Source organism: Herpailurus yagouaroundi, unplaced genomic scaffold, assembly GCF_014898765.1.
Source record: "Herpailurus yagouaroundi ecotype Mexico unplaced genomic scaffold, PumYag 100, whole genome shotgun sequence".
In the NCBI taxonomy this organism is placed as follows: Eukaryota; Metazoa; Chordata; class Mammalia; order Carnivora; family Felidae; genus Herpailurus; species Herpailurus yagouaroundi.
The window spans coordinates 26,319,697-26,339,291 of record NW_024412391.1 but is presented as its reverse complement, the minus strand read 5'-3'; the positions used below and the strand labels follow the sequence as shown (position 1 = coordinate 26,339,291).

The following is a 19,595-nucleotide window of genomic DNA, read 5'->3' as shown; positions in this document are numbered from 1 at the left end:
TGACTTCTACTACTTGCCTTTCACTCCATTAGAAAACTCGCTCTCCCACCTTCTCCCTCCTACCCCACCTTCAAGAAACTTCTTCCTTTCTTCCGCCTGCTGCTCGTTTTTGCCACTCTTAGTTCCTGAGATCGCCGACCGGAAAAACTGCGGAACACACCACGCAGGCGCACTAACTCGCTACCGCTTTGACTCTCAAGTGTGGTTGGCCGGTTTCTTTAAATTTCCGATCCTCTTAACCTGCGGGGCTGTAACTCTCGCGATATTTGCTTCCGCCACTCGGCGGGAGCCGCTGCCGGTCCCTGGCGGGCCTTTTTAGCTCCTCTTGTCCCACTTTGCTGCTGTGTTGCTCAGAGCGGCCGGGCCGAGCATCATGACGTCCGCCTTGGAGAACTACATCAACCGTATCCTCGGGCCGGCTGCCACAGCTACCAGCCGGGGCACGGCGAAGCCCGCGTTCGCACTTGGGAGGGCTGGTGCTGGAGAGAGCGGGGGTCGGGACCGGCGGGCGGTTGGGATGTCCGGCCCCTGCGCGGCCTGGGCTGCGGGTGAGGGGCTTAAGGACCTGGGACCCGCTAATCCCGCTCCTGGGGCTAGAGCCTGCCGGTCCTGGGGGCCCAGGGCGCCTTTTAATTTTCACCTAAAACCGAAATATTCCTAACTGTCTGTATAGAAACGCCTGTCTCTATAGTAATCAGCCATCTGTTCCTCCACGCTACTTCCCTAGAGGCCTATACGTTCACATTTGGGGAGAAGGGTCTTGTAAATCCTTGAATTTACTTTATTCATTGGCTTTGCTCATTGTTCGAAGATACCAGAAACTTTAAAGATGGTGTGCAGATTGAGTTTCTGCCCCTTTACCACTTAAAGTCTCCACTTCTTTGTTGATAGAATGACAATAACGCTCGTTGTTGTAATTGCTCTCCACGAAGGGCAAAGAACTTCTAAAACCCCATGTGAAGTCTTAATTTACCCTATATAGGTGTTACTATTTTAAAATCTCAGGACAGAAACACTACATTGCTCTCCTGTACAAATTTGGGACAAAAGTGAAATACTAAAACCTTAATAATGCAAGCGTACTGGCACCTTGTGACACTGATTATAGCTTCTTTTTTGAGTTCCAGAGGCCAGGTCCTAGAGTAAAGTGTCTTAACACGTTTGAAAAGTCAACGTTGATTAATTTAGCACTGATTGAATTTTCCTTTTAGAGATCAAGGAACAGGTTGAGGAATGGGGGAAATGTCTTGCTCAAAGTCCAACTGACAACATTCCCCAGTGAAAAAGAGTACCAAACATCTCAACTGTTTTGAGATGGGAAACAACTGATCACAAACAGAAGGGGATTCTCTTTTTCCTGTTTTAATTGTGTAATTTAATTTAGGAAGTTATACTTAAAGTTATCTTGTGAATGTAGCGGCTGTGTTGAATAATATCTTAATTCCGTCCACCTTTTTCCTACTAATTAAAACCATTTCTTTACCAGATTCTAACATTTTTATTTTCATTCCCTGAGAATGCTTTCCTTGATTCAGTTATCAGGAACTGTTGCAGTTATTACTTCTGATGGGAGAATGATTGTGGTAAGTGTTTAGCATATTCATCCTTTCCTTGTAAGCTTCTTGCTTGTAAAGTTTTAAGTCAAACTTCTGATCTCTAATGCCTAAGCATCACAGTACACCTGCATTGCAGTTTTGTTATGATTCACCTCTTTATCATAAATAGCTGCTGATCCATATTTTCTTCATTAATAAACGTTGGGTGTAATTTATATACAAAGCTTCTAGGAACCAAGATGAATAACAGATTCTGTCCTTGGAGAGCTTCGAGAATAGTCTTCAGACATCTGCCTGTATTTTATATTTATCTTCCTCTAACATTTTTAATTTCCTTCCCCCATTCAATGCTCTGACATCACCGACATGAATCATAGGCTTTCTTTTGAAATTCTGTGTATGCCTCTTAGAAACTTCTTTATGATGTAGATACTACATATATAGAATAATGAACATTTTAAGGCTTGTATGGTTGTTAATATATTTTTAATATTTGTAGGTTGCATGACCTCTGCTTTCTGTAGGATAAATTATAATTGACTCTTTTATATCATTTTATTTGACCTTTTATCACAGTATCCCCTTTATAGTTCCAGAAAATTCTTGGATTCTCTCCTTGATCTGTTTCTTGATCTGAGGAATTTATCTCATGATTTTTGGCTACTTAATTATTTCTTCACTTACAATTCATACATTGTTTAAAAAAAAAGTTTAAAGCTGCTAACTTTCTCTGTTTTCTTTACAAAATTTTTTTTTAACGTTTATTTATTTTTGAGACAGGGAGAGACAGAGCATGAATGGGGGAGGGTCAGAGAGAGAGGGAGACACAGAATCTGAAACAGGCCCCGGGCTCTGAGCTGTCAGCACAGAGCCCGACGTGGGGCTCAAACTCACAGACTGTGAGATCATGACCCGAGCTGAAGTAGGACGCTCAACCGACTGAGCCACCCAGGCGCCCCCTCTATTTTCTAATTGTATCTAATTCATGTAATTTAATCTCTTATTTTTCCATTTTGCAATTGGGTCTTTGTTTTCTTTTTAATCCATGTGATTTTTCCAAGTGAGTCCCTAAGTGATTTATCAAAGTGTTAAACTTAGCCATTTATTTAAATGTATATCATGTGCCAGGCACTTTACATCTAATCTTCAATACAGCTCTGTAGAAGTATCCCTGAATTCTTGGTTAGGAACCAGGTTCAGAAAAAGTGAGTCACTTTCCTAGAGTCACTTTGATAATAGGTGGCAGAACCAAACTGAGATTTAAATTCAGTTTGACTCTTAAAAAAAAAAAAGGCCATTTGCCTTGTTTCCTTCTTTAAAAAAATTTTTTTAAGTTTATTTATTTATTTTGAGAGAGGCAGAGTCAGCGTGAGTAGGGAGGAGCAGAAATGGAGAGAGAGAGAATCTCACGTGTGCCACCATCAGCACACGGCTGATGCCCGCCTAGAACTCACTAAACTGTGAGATCATGACCCAAGCCTAAATCCAGAGTCAAGATGCTTAACCCACTGAGCCACCCAGGCGCCCCTGCCTTGCTTCCTTCTTAACTGACTGAGCCACCCAGGCAGCCCTGCCTTGCTTCCTTCTTAAGAAAACAATCTTTTTGTTTTTTAGGCACCTCATTGTATGTTGTCAATAAGGACAGTTTGAAACATTTTTATCTCATCTTGACACTTCAAGAAATCTTTTGCTATTAAATATTTGCAAATAGTTTTTTTTATTTTTTTAAAAAAACAATAATACCTCAAGTTTAATTTTTCCTGTTTCTGTTAATGGGATAGCTAAGTTTGAGAAATATTTTAATTTTATAGAAGAAGGAATGTTAGGGGCACCTGGGTGGCTCAGTTGGTTAAGCTTCCAACTTCGGCACAGATCATGATCTTACAGCTGGTGGGTTTGAGCCCTGCATTGGGCTCTTTGCTGACAGCTCAGAGCCTAGAGCCTGCTTCAGATTTTGTCTCCCTCTCCCTCTGCCTCTATCCCGCTTGCTCTGACTCTCTCTTTCTCAAAATAAATAAATAAATAAACACTAAAAAAATTTTAAAAAGGAGGAAAGTTATTTTAAAACAGCATTTTGAAAATTTAGTAATTTTGAAAATTTAGTAATTTTGTATTTTTTTAACCCTGGCTCACTTGATAGAATGTAAAATGAAGTCAAGAGGCTATGTCTTGGTGTGGTAACAACTATATACTAATTAGTTTAGTAAATACTCCAGATTTTCTTTCTCATCCAAATTCTAGGTTATCATTTTCTCTTGTTATATTCTGATTTTACATATTTTGATTTTCAAAACATGAAACAGTTTAATAGCTTGAGAGAATTAACCAACCAAAACAACTGTAAGTTGACATTTCTTCAGAAACTTGAAAAGCATCTGAGTGACTGTGTTATGCTAGATCCGTATCTTCCTTTATTCAAAACCAGGATTCTTCCATAAAATTTTCTCTGAATATTTCCTTCAAGTTCTGCTTTTACTAATTACAATCCTATTTGTATTTACCTTACCGGGTTTGGGGAAGATTAAATAAATACATGTGAGGCTCATAGAACACTGGCAGATAGGAAGTACTCCTTAAGCGTTAGCTGTCACCACCAGTCGAAGTTTGTATATATTTATGGGACTGATTTGAATCTCTGAAGAATGGTAAATTCTATTTGCTTGCTCATAGTAGTATAATATAGTAGTTCAGTGGCATGGCCCTGAAGGTAGCTTTTTGTGGTTCAACTCCTAACTCTGCTGCTTTCTACCCATGAAACCTTGAGAGATGACTTAACCTCTCTGTGCCTCAATGTTTCTTCTCTAAAGTGGGAATAACTATGGTATCTACCTCAAAGGATTAAAATTATTTGAGATACTGTGTACAGTGTGTTTAGCACAGGCCTCCTACTAGTATGTAGAACGAAGTGATACTGTTCTGTTACCAGCTATGGTTGCTATGTATATGCTGCTGCTTCTTGTATATTTATATAGTTTTCCCTTGTATTTTATTTGTAATAGTCTATGTCTAATGTTAGCTCCTACACTACATGGGCTTTTAGGCTACTTCCTTATTGGTACATGGGTGTTCTTTGTAACTCTGGACAACTCTGCACACTAGTCTCATGTGTGGTGTGGTTTTTCCTGTCTTAAAAGACCCAGAGGTAAGTTTTGTGCCCCAGGGTACTGTTGCTAATAAAGAAGTGTTCTATTTTCAGTGGACTTCTATTTAAAATGAATACTTCTGTTAGTGTCCCTGGAACTAAAATTTTTGTGTCATTTAATGTCTATATTCAGGTAAACTAGAATATTTATCTTTTTCTTTTGAATGTTTTCTTTACAGGGAACACTGAAAGGTTTTGACCAGACCATTAATTTGATTTTGGATGAAAGCCATGAACGAGTATTCAGCTCTTCACAGGGAGTAGAACAGGTGGTGCTAGGGCTATACATCGTAAGAGGTGACAATGTGTAAGTAACATAGGTCTTCTTTTTAAGGGCAGGTCAAATCTGCTATAGGTGTACTACCTTGCTGTATGGAGAAGAGGTTTTTATCTACTGAGATTGGTCATATTTATGATAGTTAAGTGGCCTAGATAGGATCCAGAAAGGGCCCTGCCTTACACTGAATACTTCATTAGAGAGCCTTCTTAAAGTGTTCTTCCAAAATAATCCTAATTTTAGAGAAATATAAATATACTTCTAGGGTCCAAGGCTAGGGTTTGAAAATGCCTTTGAAACCTCTTGTGTGAACAGTTTTAAATAATTCATGCTCTATAACTGATGAATTTATGAGTAAGTACTTATCCATTATTTTTTTCTTTAAATATTTTAGTACAATAAGATGCCCCATGTTTATGCTGTAGCGTCAGTTAACTGAAAATACACTTTAGTGGTAGCAATTTAAGAAAATCTGCAACAGTATAAAGCAATACTGCGCAGTAGAACTTGTGGCAGTGATGGAAATGTAGGTCTGCATTATCCACTGTCCTAAGGTACTAGTCAGGTGTGGCCATTGAGTACTTGAAAACTGGTGTGATGGGAATTGAATTTTAAATTTTACTTCATTTAATTACTTTTAATAGTCACATGTGGCTAGTAGCTATTGTATTAGTGTAGTTATAGAGGCTATAAGATTGTTGAATCCATTTTCTAGTGAGTATAGAATTAAAACATGGTTGGAAGGCAGCAAAAGATATTACACATTATTTTGGAAGACAAATAGGATATCGAATATAGACAATAGGATATAGATGAGGGAATACTTTATTCATTTAAATTATCTTAAGAAAATCACCTTTGATGGATAAATTATTTGATCTTTAATCAAAATTGGGGAGTTTACAAAATATTCTCAAGAGGTGACTTTTAGGTGTGAAGTTATAAAATGAGCTATAAAATATGAGAGAAAGGCAGAGTATTTGGTGGGGACCAGGTTCCCTGATGAGAATAATAATGCTTATTTTATATTGGATCTCTGCCTAATAATTGATTTTAAGAAGCTTTCTCCTACTTTGATTTAAAAAAAAATTAAAAATAAAACTTTTGGACTTCATTTTTAAAAAAATTTAAACTTTGGCGTAGACTCAGTGGTGTGCTAGAGCCAGCTTGATTGGCTCATGGATGCAGATTGTTATATTTTCAGGAATTTTGCAAGCTGGTTGATGTCTTGGTGGTAGCTTGAAATTGACCATAGTGGGAGTATTTGCACTAAGGATGTGAGTAAACACTGCAGGTCTGCCTCCCTCTTTTCCTTTGGAGAGCCAATTTTAAAACCTGTACCAGTACTCCACTGTCTTCCTTAAGGATTTCAAATGATACTAAAATTTTTAAGGTGGAATTGAGATCTTTGATTTGTTTTATATTGAGAAAACAATATTTATTTTAACCAGAGTTTGGTACTTCTCATTTATCAGAGAGCTGAAGGCTATATAGAGTTTAAAGCAAAATTGGGCAAATTCTCTATTACTTGTATTCACTAATAGATGCTACTCTTATTAAAGCCAAACTAATTTAAACAACCAATTTTTTTGTGGAATAATGTTTCATATATGTCCTGTGGTCTGGATATAACAACAACTGTATCTAGCTGGAGAGCCGTGGCTTGGTGCTTAGCATGGTATTAACGTTTTCATTATAGATGTTATGGTAGTGATTCCTTGAATCAAGGAAAGTTTTGCTGGCTTTAACCCTAGCCAATCACATCAAAAAATCATGTGTTAAGTTACCTGAGTACCCGTTGCTACTATTATCTTTGTGTCTTTTTTTTTTTTTTTAATGTTTGTTTATTTTTTAGAGAGAGAGACCGAGCATGAGTGGGGAAAGGGCAGAGAGAGGGAGACACACAACCTGAAGCAGGCTCCAAGCTCTGAGCTGTCAGCACATAGCCTGACGTGAGGCTTAAACTCACAGACTGTGAGATTATGACCTGAGCTGAAGTTGGACACTTAACTGACTGAGCCACTGAGGCTTCCCAAGAGCTGTACATTTTGGTCTTGGATTTAAATTGAGTAAACTGAGAAATCTTGAAACAGAAATTAATGGGTATTATGTATACTCTGATGGATTTAGTTCATTAAAGTTACTCAAAGAATAGACACTTACTTGCTTATTTAGTAGTGATTTTGTGATCAACCCTAACACAGTCCCTGGGTTGAGTTGAAATCATAGGATTGGAAGTTTTGGGATTTTGATTTTTTTTTTTAATGTTTATTTTTGAGAGAGAGCAAGAGAGATAAAGCATGAGTGGGGGAGGGACAGAGAGAGGGAGACAATGAATCCAAAGCAGGCTCCAGGCTCTGAGCTGTCAGCACAGAGCCTGATGTGGGGTTTGAATTCACGAGGTGTGAAATCATGACCTGAGCCTAAATCGGATGCTTAACCGACTGAGCTACCCAGTTGCCCCAGTTTTAGGGTTTTGTACCATATCTATCTGATATGTGCCTTTTTTCTTTGAAGACTCATGATCCAATCACACTGTATACAATCTGTCTTAATAATTGGTTCCTACAATAATGTTGCCTTCAAATTACTTCTTGAGTTTTGTGACTTAAATTGCAATTCGCTACTTCATGAAAACGGTATTTGCTAGTCACCTTAAGTAGTTTGTACTGTGTCCTTTCAGTTTTATTTACAAGTGAGATTATTTTAACTGATTTTTTTTCTCCTTAAATAACTACAGCGCAGTCATTGGAGAAATTGATGAAGAGACAGATTCTGCGCTTGATTTGGGGAATATTCGAGCAGAACCTCTAAACTCTGTAGCACACTGAGGAAAAACTACATACATTGGACATCTGTAAATCTTTGTATAGAAACTGATTATTCTGAGGATGATGTATGGAATTTTTATGAATGTGTAATTGTGGACTTTTGACTCCATATATTGATTCATTGTAGTATGATATGTAAATTAAAATATTTCTACATTGCCTTGAAAATTTTTTATTTTATTTATTTATTTATTTATTTTTTGCCTAAATCAGGTTTGGTAGCTTAGTTTTATTTTTCTCTTAAACAGTATGAAAATCTAATGTGTACTGTGAGAACTTTTGGAAAAAATATTTTGATATTTTAATATTTATAGAAAACTAGTTAAAAAGAGAAATTTGTGTGTTATGTTAAATCAAGCATCTGAATACCATCAATGGTGCAAGATACATGCGTTTCCAATTTTTAAGAAAGTCACAGAAAGGTAAGTCATGTCATGTTGTCTGACATGTCCCCATTTATCACACTGCCCTGGTGGTTCATTGTTCTCTAGCATTTTAGAAGCCTGGGTAAAAAATGTGTTTGGTTAAGAAAAGGAAAAATGCTAACAAAGTTGATATTATCTGAAAAAAGAATGATTCCGTGTAGTCTTAAAAGCCATCTTAGTTTTTAATCTTAAAAATTGGAGAATTTTTAGTATTAGCAGTTTTTTGTTGTTTATAAATGTGAGTAAATAAACCTTATGTTTGTATTGAGGCAGTGCTTGCTATTATTGTCAAGAACTTCCATGACTCCTTGGTTCCATAAACCTATTTTCAAAAGAAGTAAACCTGGTTTCTCAGAGCAATAATCAACAGAATAGGTTGATTGTTTGAGTGAATCAATTAAGTAGATAATGTCCCTCATCTACAAATAGGCTGTTTTCTAAAACCCCTTGTACAGTTGACTGGACTTTTTTAAAAAAAATAGATTTATTTTTTAGAGTGCACAAGCAGGAGGGACAGAGAAAGAATGGGACAGAGGATCCAAAACAGGCTCCATGCTGACAGCAGCGAGCCCAGTGTTGGGCTCAAACTCAAGAACTGTGAGTTCGTGACCTGAGCTGAAGTTGGCCACTCAACCAGCTAAGCCATCCAGACATCCCAGTTGACTGTGGACTTTTTAAAGAATTCATAGAAACAATGTTAAAATACTGTTGAGATCTCTGACTGGTCCACAGAAATTCTCATCAGTTCCCTGAGGGCCAGAGTCTGTAACTTTGTGGTGAGTAGAAAATAGAAAAATATTTACATTCTTGTAATTCAAACAAAAAATTAAAATAGTTTTTCTTTTTTAAAAAATGAAAGTGTTTAAGGGTTGGCAAGTGTTACGGTTGGCATTTTTGTAAAAATGCAGATAGCAAATATTTTAAGCTTTGAGGGCCATATGGTCTCCGTCACAACTCCTCAATTCTGTTCTGTCATGAAAACAACCATAGGTAATACATAAATGAAGAGTTGTGGCTGTATTCCAGTAAACTTCATTTATAATAACAGGTGGCAGGCTGGATTTGGCCTGTAGGCCATAGTTTGCTGACCCTTGGCTGAAAATAATACAAGCTCAATAAGAAAAGATGAGGGCTAATTCGTTTAAAATCTGAAAAGAACTTCTGGAATAGATCCTTTTAGAGTTTAGAGGTAGATTTCATTTGTACTTTTAATATTTAACTCTCTACTTGCCAGGTATGATAGTTTTTTGGTGCAAAAAGAAAACATTTTTCAGAGGAAAGTATCTTCACTCTTTCACAGAAGACTTACATGGAGATCTGTTGAGATAGTTTTCTTTACTGGTCGTCAAGGCACCATCACCCAGCATATCTTGGTTGATGTTCTGATCTGCCTCAGGATTAGAGGAAGTTTAGCTAGTATTGGCTATCATAAGTATTTTGCTTTTAGGGGTGCCCGAGTGGCTCAGTCAGTTAAGCATCTGATTTTTGATTTCGGCTCCAATCATGATCTCACAGTTCATGTGTTCAAGCCCCACCTCAGGCACTGTGCTGACAGCGCAGAACCTGCTTGGGATTGTCTCTCTCCCTCTCTCTCTGTGCCCATTCCCCCGAGTGTGCCCACAAGCTCGCTCTCTCTTGAATAAATAAAACTTAAAAAAACATTTTGCTTTTGTAGTATAAAGTTTTATAATTAATAAAATGAAAATAATGCAAAGTGAGTAAAACAGGTAATTAGGGACTATAAACCAAATGTGCTATTTAAGTAAATGATGGTATTTTAAATGGGTAAACTATTTCCAAAAATCAAATAAGGAATACAGATATTCATTTGCTAAGTGAAATGTATTCTAACAGTACAAATGAAGTTCAAGTCAGATACTTTGTCAACATACTTGATATAATACAAACCACACACAAAGTAGTAAACAAATCCTAGTCCCCCCCACCCTCCCTCACAGTAATGAGGGATTGATGTCAAAAAAATCATTCCCCAAATATGACTTGGATATTTTTGTGAATAGTAGGGAAAGCAAACCAAATGAAATGCACACCAAATGATATAAGCAATTCTTGGGGTGCCTGGGTGGCTCAGTCCGACTTCAGCTCAGGTCATGATCTCATGGCTCGTGATTTTGAACCCTGCATTGGGCTCTGTGCTGACAGCTCAGAGCCTGGAACCTGCCTCAGATTCTCTGTCTCCTCTCTAAGCCCCTCCCCTGCTCACGCTGTCTCTCTTTCAAAATAAATAAACCTTAAAAAAAATTTTTTTTTAAGAACAAAACAAAAAAACAAATGGTATAAGCAATTCTTTATTTCTGGATGCACATGGTAGGGTTTTTTGGTGCTCTTAACCAGTTCAATTTGGATTTTTTTTTTTTTTTTTTTTTTTTTTTTGCATGAGCACTGTAAAGGAACCACAACCATGAGTGGCAACTTGATTCTTACGCAGTGTCAAGTGTTTATGTTTTTTAATGAGACTTTTATTCTGCAATCACTTTTCTTATTTATAAAGAGCCTCAAATAAATTTTAACCTATAATTAGCTCTGTGCTCTGTGATTCTGGCACTATCTAAGTCCAGCTTAATGAATCAAATAAATTTGTCTTGGCAAGGTATTTCACTAAAGTTTTTTGTAAAGGGCAATTAGCTGCAAAAGGACTTAATTTGTTTCTTTTTAACTGAAAAACCAGCTAAAGCAATAGTTTAGAACACTGCTTTTAGGCTAATGTACTTTGCTAAATCAAATGGCCTTACATGCTGACAGTTTTAGCTTCAATATTACAAACCTTGATACCAGAAGAATAAGAGATAAAGATAAGCTTTATTAATATATGCTTTACTTAAATATATTGTTTAACACCTTTATAAAATCATTCAGAATTTTTAACCTGATGTGAGATATGATAAAAACTTTTTAAGTAGTATTTAATAATAAATGTAGGCTCTCCATGTCAACATGTTTCTCAGACATGTAACAAAGGATTCACCATGTGGATGAGCAAGTATAATGTCTTCACAATGGCATGTCAACCTGCCTGGGTACCACCCAGAATTATAGAGCAATCTTTAACCGGCCATACAGTGTAATTTAGGCCTTCACCTTCAAAATTTAGTAGGTTAAGTGCATATTATGTGTTGGGCATGATGCTAAATGCTTACAACAGTGACCATTTTACACATGGGTAATTTGATGCTCAGCAGGGTTAAGTGCCTTATGAGAGGTCACACTTATGAGTAACAGGGCTTGAATTTGATCAAGGTCTTCGTATTTTTATAAACTGCCTATGAGTAGAAAGTATAATATCAAATTCCTGAGGCCTGACTGAAAGAAATATTTAGATGATCTAAGGCAATTTGCAAAGCTGTGTTGTGGGTCATTTTCAAATTACCTGAATTGCTTTAAATATTATCAGGTCCCACGCACTGATAACGGTTCAGTAGATCTGGAATGATGCAAAAAGTAATAATAAATAGCTAACTAAGGAAAGTGTGGTAGAATTATTAAAAGACCTATTATATGCCTTGATGAGTCCCTAATTATGCTTCAAAATCCTTACCTTTAAGACATGGATAAAAATATGGATCTTTGGGCATTGTGACAAAATTAGATTCCCTTTACAAAATTTGATTTGATTTATGGGATTTTACAGTAAACAGCTTATTCTAGGTATTCAAAGGCCAAACTGGAAATGGCGGTCTCGCACCTTCGGTTTTCAGAGTCCCACTGGCTACCATATCTCTATGTAAGAGACTGGAGTATTTATATTATGATGATTTAAGGTGAAGTGGAAGGTATGTGTAGTAAGTTTATATTATTTAACAAATATACAGTATAAATAAATTTGTTTTATGGCAATCATATACACTTGATTGATGGGGTTTAAATGAAAACATAAGTTTTTCACATATAAACTAGGATATCCATTCTGAACTTGTGTAGTTATATACCTCAGTTTATAAATTTATTCATTTTAATATTCTTGTTTATTGATTTGGCATTTTGTTTTGTTTTTTTACCTTGGGCTGTTATTCTCAGTTTTTAAGTCATTGTCAAATTTGGTAAAAATTCTGTTTATGTTTAAGACTGAAAAACAATGTTGACAAGTGAGAACTCTCCACTCAAGTTGATACTGATCCATTAAACAGCACAGTGTTCCCATTCAACCAGCTACAAATTTGTTTAATTATAAGATATTTAGTCTTTTTTCTCCATCTTGCTTATAGGGACTATTTATGTGAAATTTGGTCAAATGCTTTGCTGTGATCTTCATTTCTTTTTTAGCAGAGAAACTATGTGACATGGGCATATTCAGTCTTTGTGAATCAATGCTGCCTCCTAGTGATCAGTGCTTCCTTTTCTATTTTTCCACAAACTGAAAAATATTCAGTACTTTGGAATTTTATCAGAGACATTTGTAAAGCCATTAAGGCACACTAGGTACCATGCTTTAAACTGTGGATATACCAGGGAATGACATTAACAAGTTTATGTCCTTGTGAAGCTTGTTAGCACCTCAACCAAATCATCTTGACTCAAAAGTTTACTGTCCAAGGTCATGAGTTATTTTGTTAAATTCCTTCAGTACCTTAGGAAGTAACTTACAGGGCTTATACTCATTTAAAGCAACTAGAAACTGTCTTTTTAAGTGGTTCTAATTTTTTTCATGTTTTAAGATTGCAGAGTCTCTGTAGTTGTGTAAGAATAAAGGCAAAAGAGGATTTCAGCAGCCATTTTCTCTCCTTAGTTAACAGAATACCATCTGCTGCCCACGATCTTTATTTGGTGAATGGAGGAGTTGAGAATATTCTGCAAGACATCTTTCAGATCTTAGGTGCAGCATTAAAAATTTTTAAACCTCCACTTTCTGTATTGATTTTTTTGTTATACCTTTTACTTCCATCTTTTGTGTACATGTTTCTTTTTTAAACATCCTTTTATCTTCTAGATGTATTACTTGCCAGAAGTGGCACAGGTAAAGTATTGCTACAACTAAGATCCAACTCCCATCCTATTATTTCTACCCCAGTGTTCTTTCAAATATATGATATGGCTTCTCTTTTCTCATTAGGGTAATTTTCAGTTATACTGTAAACCTTTGGTTTTTGTTTCCTTTTCCCTGTATATTGTCTTCAAAATACCAAATAATGAAAATGGTACCAAATTGTTTCATTTGAAATATATTAAAAGGAAAAGAATTCAGGAGCAGGGGTATGGGGGGGGTATATCTCTGGGGGATATATAACTCAATTCGTGTGTGAAAACCGTGTGCGTGTGTATGTGTGTATTGGGGAGCAGGCGAAAATAACGTTCTATTTGATGTCTTAAAATATGCCCAATATATCTTTTGTTTCACTTAATTTGTCTTATACCAGGAAAATCATAGATTATAATAAATTGTACTCTACAAAGGGTAAGTTTGTAAGCTGATACAAGTTGCCAGAAAGCACTGCATTATGGCTTATATAACATTTTAAAAATAATGATGTTAATGACATAATGATAGCTAAAAAGTTTTTAATTTTTCTTAAAAGTTAAAATTTTATTTCAAAAAGTATTTAGAGATCTCAGCCCGACTTTGGTAAACTCTACTGTAATTATGTAGAAAAGGACCAGAGACACTGAAGATAAGTAGGAGGTGTAATTTTTAGGGATTTTTAAATTAGAGTCAGGTGAGGCCAGTGTAGTATGTCAGTGAAGGGAATCAGACTTAGCTTTTGTAGCAAATTAATCTTCCCATGTCTTAGATGCTCTAATAAAAATGGGACAACCCTCCTTGAGTTGTTAAATGAAGACTAAGATAGTAAACAGTTAGAACACTGCCTGGAACAAAGTAATGTGTCAATGTTAATAACACCTAACATACATCCTAATATTGAATGAAGGACTTTATTGTGAGGTAGGAAAAGTACTCAAAAGTAAGAGCATTTCCTGATAAAGCTCTTTGATGGAAAAAATACTAGTAAGATTCTGTACAGAGCTGTAAGTTAACGAAGTAAAAGTATCTTTCCCTTAAAGGTGATAAGTTTTGATCACCACTTTTTTTAAATGCTGGAGGTAGAGAAAGTACAGAGAAAAGCAATTAAAGTCAAAATGATTAGAAGTCCTAAAAAGATTAGATCTCTCTAGCATGAAAAGATAGATGGGAAATGGGAATGTGTTAGAAGTCTGAAATTAAGAACGATAAGAACTTGCACAGTTAATTTTGTGTATTAAAATTATCTTACGAAGATTGGAAGTTTATCTTCTAATAAGCCGTTTAGGGCAAATAAAATTCTACATTAAAGAATGAATAATAAACCCAAGCAATTTGTCAATACAACTTTACTTCCTGAGAATGTGCTATATGAGAATCTTCACTGAAAGATGACAAAGTGATTATTTGAGGGCAATACATAAATGTGCCCGATGTATGGCAGAGTTTGCAAATGCTTCCGTGTGCAGAGATGTGGGAGAGCACGGAGGAGAATTCATGGAAACAGATTTGTGCTGGGTCCTTAGGGATAGTAAGGCTTTGCATAATGGTTGAGACAGCTTTCAGCATTGGTAGACACAAAGGCCAGAATGAGCAAGATGTGTAATAATTCCTTGAGTAATAAGGAATAGACTGATGTATCTGTGCAGGAAAAGCTCCAATCCTGCACACTCCAAAGAAAGGACTTGGCCTGACCCTCTGTCTTCTGGGGGGGTAACCTCGGAGTCCTTGGAATATCCTTCCTCATAAGAGAGCTTTCATATACCTGAAGTCTTGGGCCATGCTGGTTTCAGTTTAACTTAAGGGGGTGGGAGCTGCATATCTATCTATCTATCTATCTATCTATCTATCTATCATCTATCTATCTATCTATCTATCTATAAACAGTGTTCACTGAACTCCTGATAAAAACCTCGAACGCCAAGGCTTGGGTGAGTTGCTCAGGTTAGCAACACTTGGCACATATCGTCAGACATTGTTGGGAAAATTAGAGGCTATCTGCAACTCCACTGGGAGAGGACTATTGGAAGCTTGTAACTGGTTGGGGTTTTTTTGTTTGTTTTTTGTTTTTTGTTTTTTTTTTTTTTTGGATTTCACCCTAAGTATCTTTTTCATTTGCTGATCTTAATCTGAGAAGGCAATCAAATAATCTATAGTCTTAAGGCCACAGCTGAGATCTGCCCTCAAACCCTTATGGCAAAAACAAGGTATTGATTACTACTTTAACTATCAAACACATTAGAACAAACACATTCTAGGCCTAATTAGGCTTCTCAGAAAATAATAAAACCAAAGCAGTTAAAATCTGACTTCTTGAAGTAGATTTTTTTTTTAATTTTTAATGTTTATTTTTGAGAGAGACAGAGTGAGAGTGGGGGGAGGAAGAGAGAGAGGGAAAGACAGAATCCAAAGCAGGCTCCAGGCTCTGAGCTGTCAGTACAGAGCCTGACCGCAGGGCTCAAACCCACGGACCACGAGATCATGACCTGAGCTTAAATTGGACACTTAACCCACTGAGTCACCCAGGCATCCCTTGAGGTGGATCTTAACTGGATCCTGTCTCTTGCTACTATGGGTGCAAAGGTACCCATGGGGAGAGGAATTGGTTTGAAAGCCTGGTAGGCTTGGAGTTAAGTTATGGGGCTGAATGTATTACCTAAGGGATCTTGGGCCAATTAATCAAGCTCCCTAAACCACAATTTTGTAATTAATAAGAAAATGACAGCATGACAACTTTGCAGAGCAATTATGATTATTATACAGAGAACATACATCAAGCACATAATGTCCTGTCTAGCCCAGAGTCAAACACTGAATGAATGTTAGTTCCATTTCTCTTCGTTCCCTTATTTAAAAGGTAATAAATGAATCTATAAAAATCCTACCTGCTAGTAAGTCTTCTTCAGAACTTTCATCCATAACTAAAAAATAAAATGAATCAGCAAAAGGAAAATATTATTAATATAATACTCTTATGCTTTTCCACAAAGTATCCCTTTGGAACACCCCTGGAGAATATTCCAGAATGAGTATTAAGTATACTATTGGTAGGTAGTTGATACATTAAAATCTTACCCACTATCACAAATCATTAGATGCAAAGGGCAATGTGATTTATCAAAATTTGATACATGTATAGTTATAATCGTAACCTAAACCTAACAAATCAACACAAAATGGCATCATGAATGGAATTGGTACTACAACTGAACAACAAATTTAAGTAGCACAATTTTTCTAGATCTCTTCCATTGGGGGCAGTCAGGTGACAGCATACTTTGCTAATTCTTTAGTTCAAAGAGGAGATGTAGGTAGAAACTGTTCAGTTTAGCATGAAGAACCCATTATAAGGTCTAGAGGGACTATACTATGCAATGTTAGAAAACAGGTAAGAGACAATGAACCTTGCATAAACTTTCCAGTAGCCAGAGGAGAGGAGTACAAAATAGACAAGTGTATTTACTTCCTGTTCTCTTGAGAGATGGCAGTAACTCATTTAATCCTAGCCACTTTATGTACCCTGCAAACATATCTACTTCTCTCTTGAAAGAATAAATGAAAAAGGTCTGAACTACTTGGAGTTTATACTTATTAACTCCAAGATGAACCACTGAGCAGGTGGTGGCAATTTTCCAGAGTGGATCCTGCTGGATATGTAATTAATAATTTACATCAACACAGGCTCCCAGAGTGTGACATTAGGTATCCCTGTCTCTAGTGGGAGAACTCTCGTTTATAACATGTAAGCCAAAACAGTGCCATCTTTTAAAAGTACTTTTCATGACAGAAAAACTAGTAGAAATTAAGCCATATTGTGTGGTACAGGCTGTTTTCAGATTTGTCCCTCAAGGGAAGAGGATCAATGAGGAGCCTTTGAAACAGCATTTATATTCTGTATTGACTCTGTTTCCAATAAGGAGATGGTTGTGGAAAAGTCTGTGATTCTAGTTTTAAGTGGTGACCACTTGAGATTCTCTCTTTTAGTGCTAGAGAATCTGGACTCTCATACAGTAGGATGGTCCAAAGAGTGATGTCAATTTCTTATGACAAGCCCTATGTCAAACGACAAGAAAAATCTTTTTCATTAGCTTGGCGTTTTTGTTTTCTAACCATTTAAAAGCCATCCACTGAACCTTCTATTACAGTATGTTATAGCATGGTTTAGCTGCCTAGAAAATCAAATATAAAGATCAAAGTAAGACAATATAGATATTACCCTCAAAAGCATATGGAAACACACAAAGGAAATAATCTTTAATGTATACTGAGGTAAGAAAAATACTTTCCATTCCCCAATACTAAGAAGAAATACTAATACAACTAAAACAATTATCTGTTGAGTGAATAAATGAATGGATGAAAACAATGTTTTCCTTAGAAAAGATTAGAACCATGGAAATTAATTCTGCTCTAACGTGAGTACCTTGAAGATGAGAACTACATCTATTTCATGTTTGTATTTCTGATGTGAAGTAAAATGCCAGATTCATAGAATGTCTAATGAACTTAGACCAAATTAAGATGGCTTCACACAGTTTATTAAATCTGCATTGCACAAGTCACCACATCTAAGGGTACAACTTACATCATAGCATTTTTGTTTTTGTGACACATTTTTGTACTTCTATTGAAACTTTAAGTCCAGAGATGGGCTGGATGTATATTTATTATACAACTACAAATCTGGCTGATGGTAATAAAATATCTTGTTCTAACAAAATTAGTAAATGTTACCAAGTAAATGTTTATGTCCCTCCAAAAGTCCTATGTTCAGATTCTAATTCCAATGTGATGGTATATGGAGAAGGGGGCCATTAGGAGGTAATTAAGTCACGGGAACCCTCATGAATGGGATTAGTGCCTCTTAAGAAGCCAGAGATGGTCTTTCAGCCATCTGAGGACACAGAAAGTCAACAGAGAGGGCCCTCACCAAGAACCAGATCATGTTAGCACTCTAATCTCATATTTCCAGCCTCCAGAATTGTGGTAATAAATATTTGTTGTTTAAGCAACCTAATCTATAGTAATTTGTTATACCAACTTGAATAGATTAAGACAGTGAAACATGACAATTAGCCAACAAATGGAAGAAAAATATTTTGTTCTAATGGGAACAACTCATTCTCTTCAACCTATTAAAGAGAAAGGTTAATAGATTGTTAACGTAACAACATATAAAAGAACGTGTGATCCTCAATAAGGAATTGCTTTTCCAACTTCCATACTGATCTGCAAAAGTAAATTAAAAATATAACCTGAAATTTCTTATTGCTTTGTGTTTATTTACAGTCCCAGTTTAAATACACAGGTACTTTTATTATGAATAAGTTGCTATCATTTCTTATAAATGATTATTACTTATCATTTATTATAAATAATTATTACTTAATAATTTATTAACTTGTAAAAATAACTTGTAAAAATAGAAATAACTTGTAAAAATAATAAATCCATTTTATAACAAATCCAGTTTGTAACTGTATAGAAACAAATAACAATTGTTTTCTAATTTATACAAAGGTACCATATGTATTTAATGAACTTAGTAAACTTTTGAAACTACATTTCTCTTCAGACAAAAAATGTTACACTATGATTTCAGAATCTCACAATTAACATCTTAATTTTAAATTGTAGAATTTTAAGGGGTGCCTGGGTGGCTCAGTCAGTTAAGTGTCTGACTTCGGCTAAGGTCATGATCTCACAGTTCGTGGGTTTGAGCCTCGCGAGCCGCTCTGTGCTGACAGCTCAGAGCCTGGAGCCTGCTTTGGATTCTGTGTCTCCCTCTCTATCTGCCCCTCCCCCACTCACGGTCTGTCTCTCTCTCTCTCAAAAGTAAATAAACATTTTTTAAAAATTGTAGAATTTTAAGAAAGGAAAACAATAAAACTTACACACTGATTTTTAAATAGCTCTTTTATTATCAAAACTGTCATAATCCTACTTTCTGTATATTTGTCAGGACCACCAAGAGAAAATTCATTATCAGAAGTTTTAACTAGATAGCTATGTTTGGATACAGAATATTTGGATCTCCCTTATTTTTTCTGGAAAATCACATGGTGACTATTATATAGAAAGAAGTCATAAATAACATTGCTATTTTAATACTGATATAATGTACCAACCATACTACATAATACTCATATTTATAATAGAACAGAAGCTTGTAACTACAAATAATTATATAAAATTGGTATATAATTTCTATATACTCCAAATTTCTGAGCTATACTAACTTTATATTAGCATTTCAGTAAAAAAATTATCATTGAGTAGTCCTGAATTGAGGGCAGTACATTTCATTAAATTAACCAGAAGTTGCATGATATGATGGGAAGATTTTAAAGTTCTGAAGATTAGCTCTTCTCCCAGTTTGGACACATAACTAT

The 19,595-nt window shown here is 35.8% G+C and overlaps 1 protein-coding gene across 1 annotated transcript; it reads left to right on the top strand.

Annotated features, from left to right (window-relative positions):
- The first annotated feature begins 265 nt into the window (after positions 1–265).
- LSM8 (LSM8 homolog, U6 small nuclear RNA associated) lies at positions 266–7,974 on the top strand. Its single transcript, XM_040472149.1, has 4 exons — positions 266–404; positions 1,543–1,583; positions 4,878–5,005; positions 7,716–7,974. The coding sequence occupies exons 1-4, from the start codon at positions 374–376 to the stop codon at positions 7,804–7,806; spliced, it is 291 nt and encodes a 96-aa protein (XP_040328083.1). The 5' UTR covers positions 266–373; the 3' UTR covers positions 7,807–7,974.
- Positions 7,975–19,595: the final 11,621 nt, after the last annotated feature.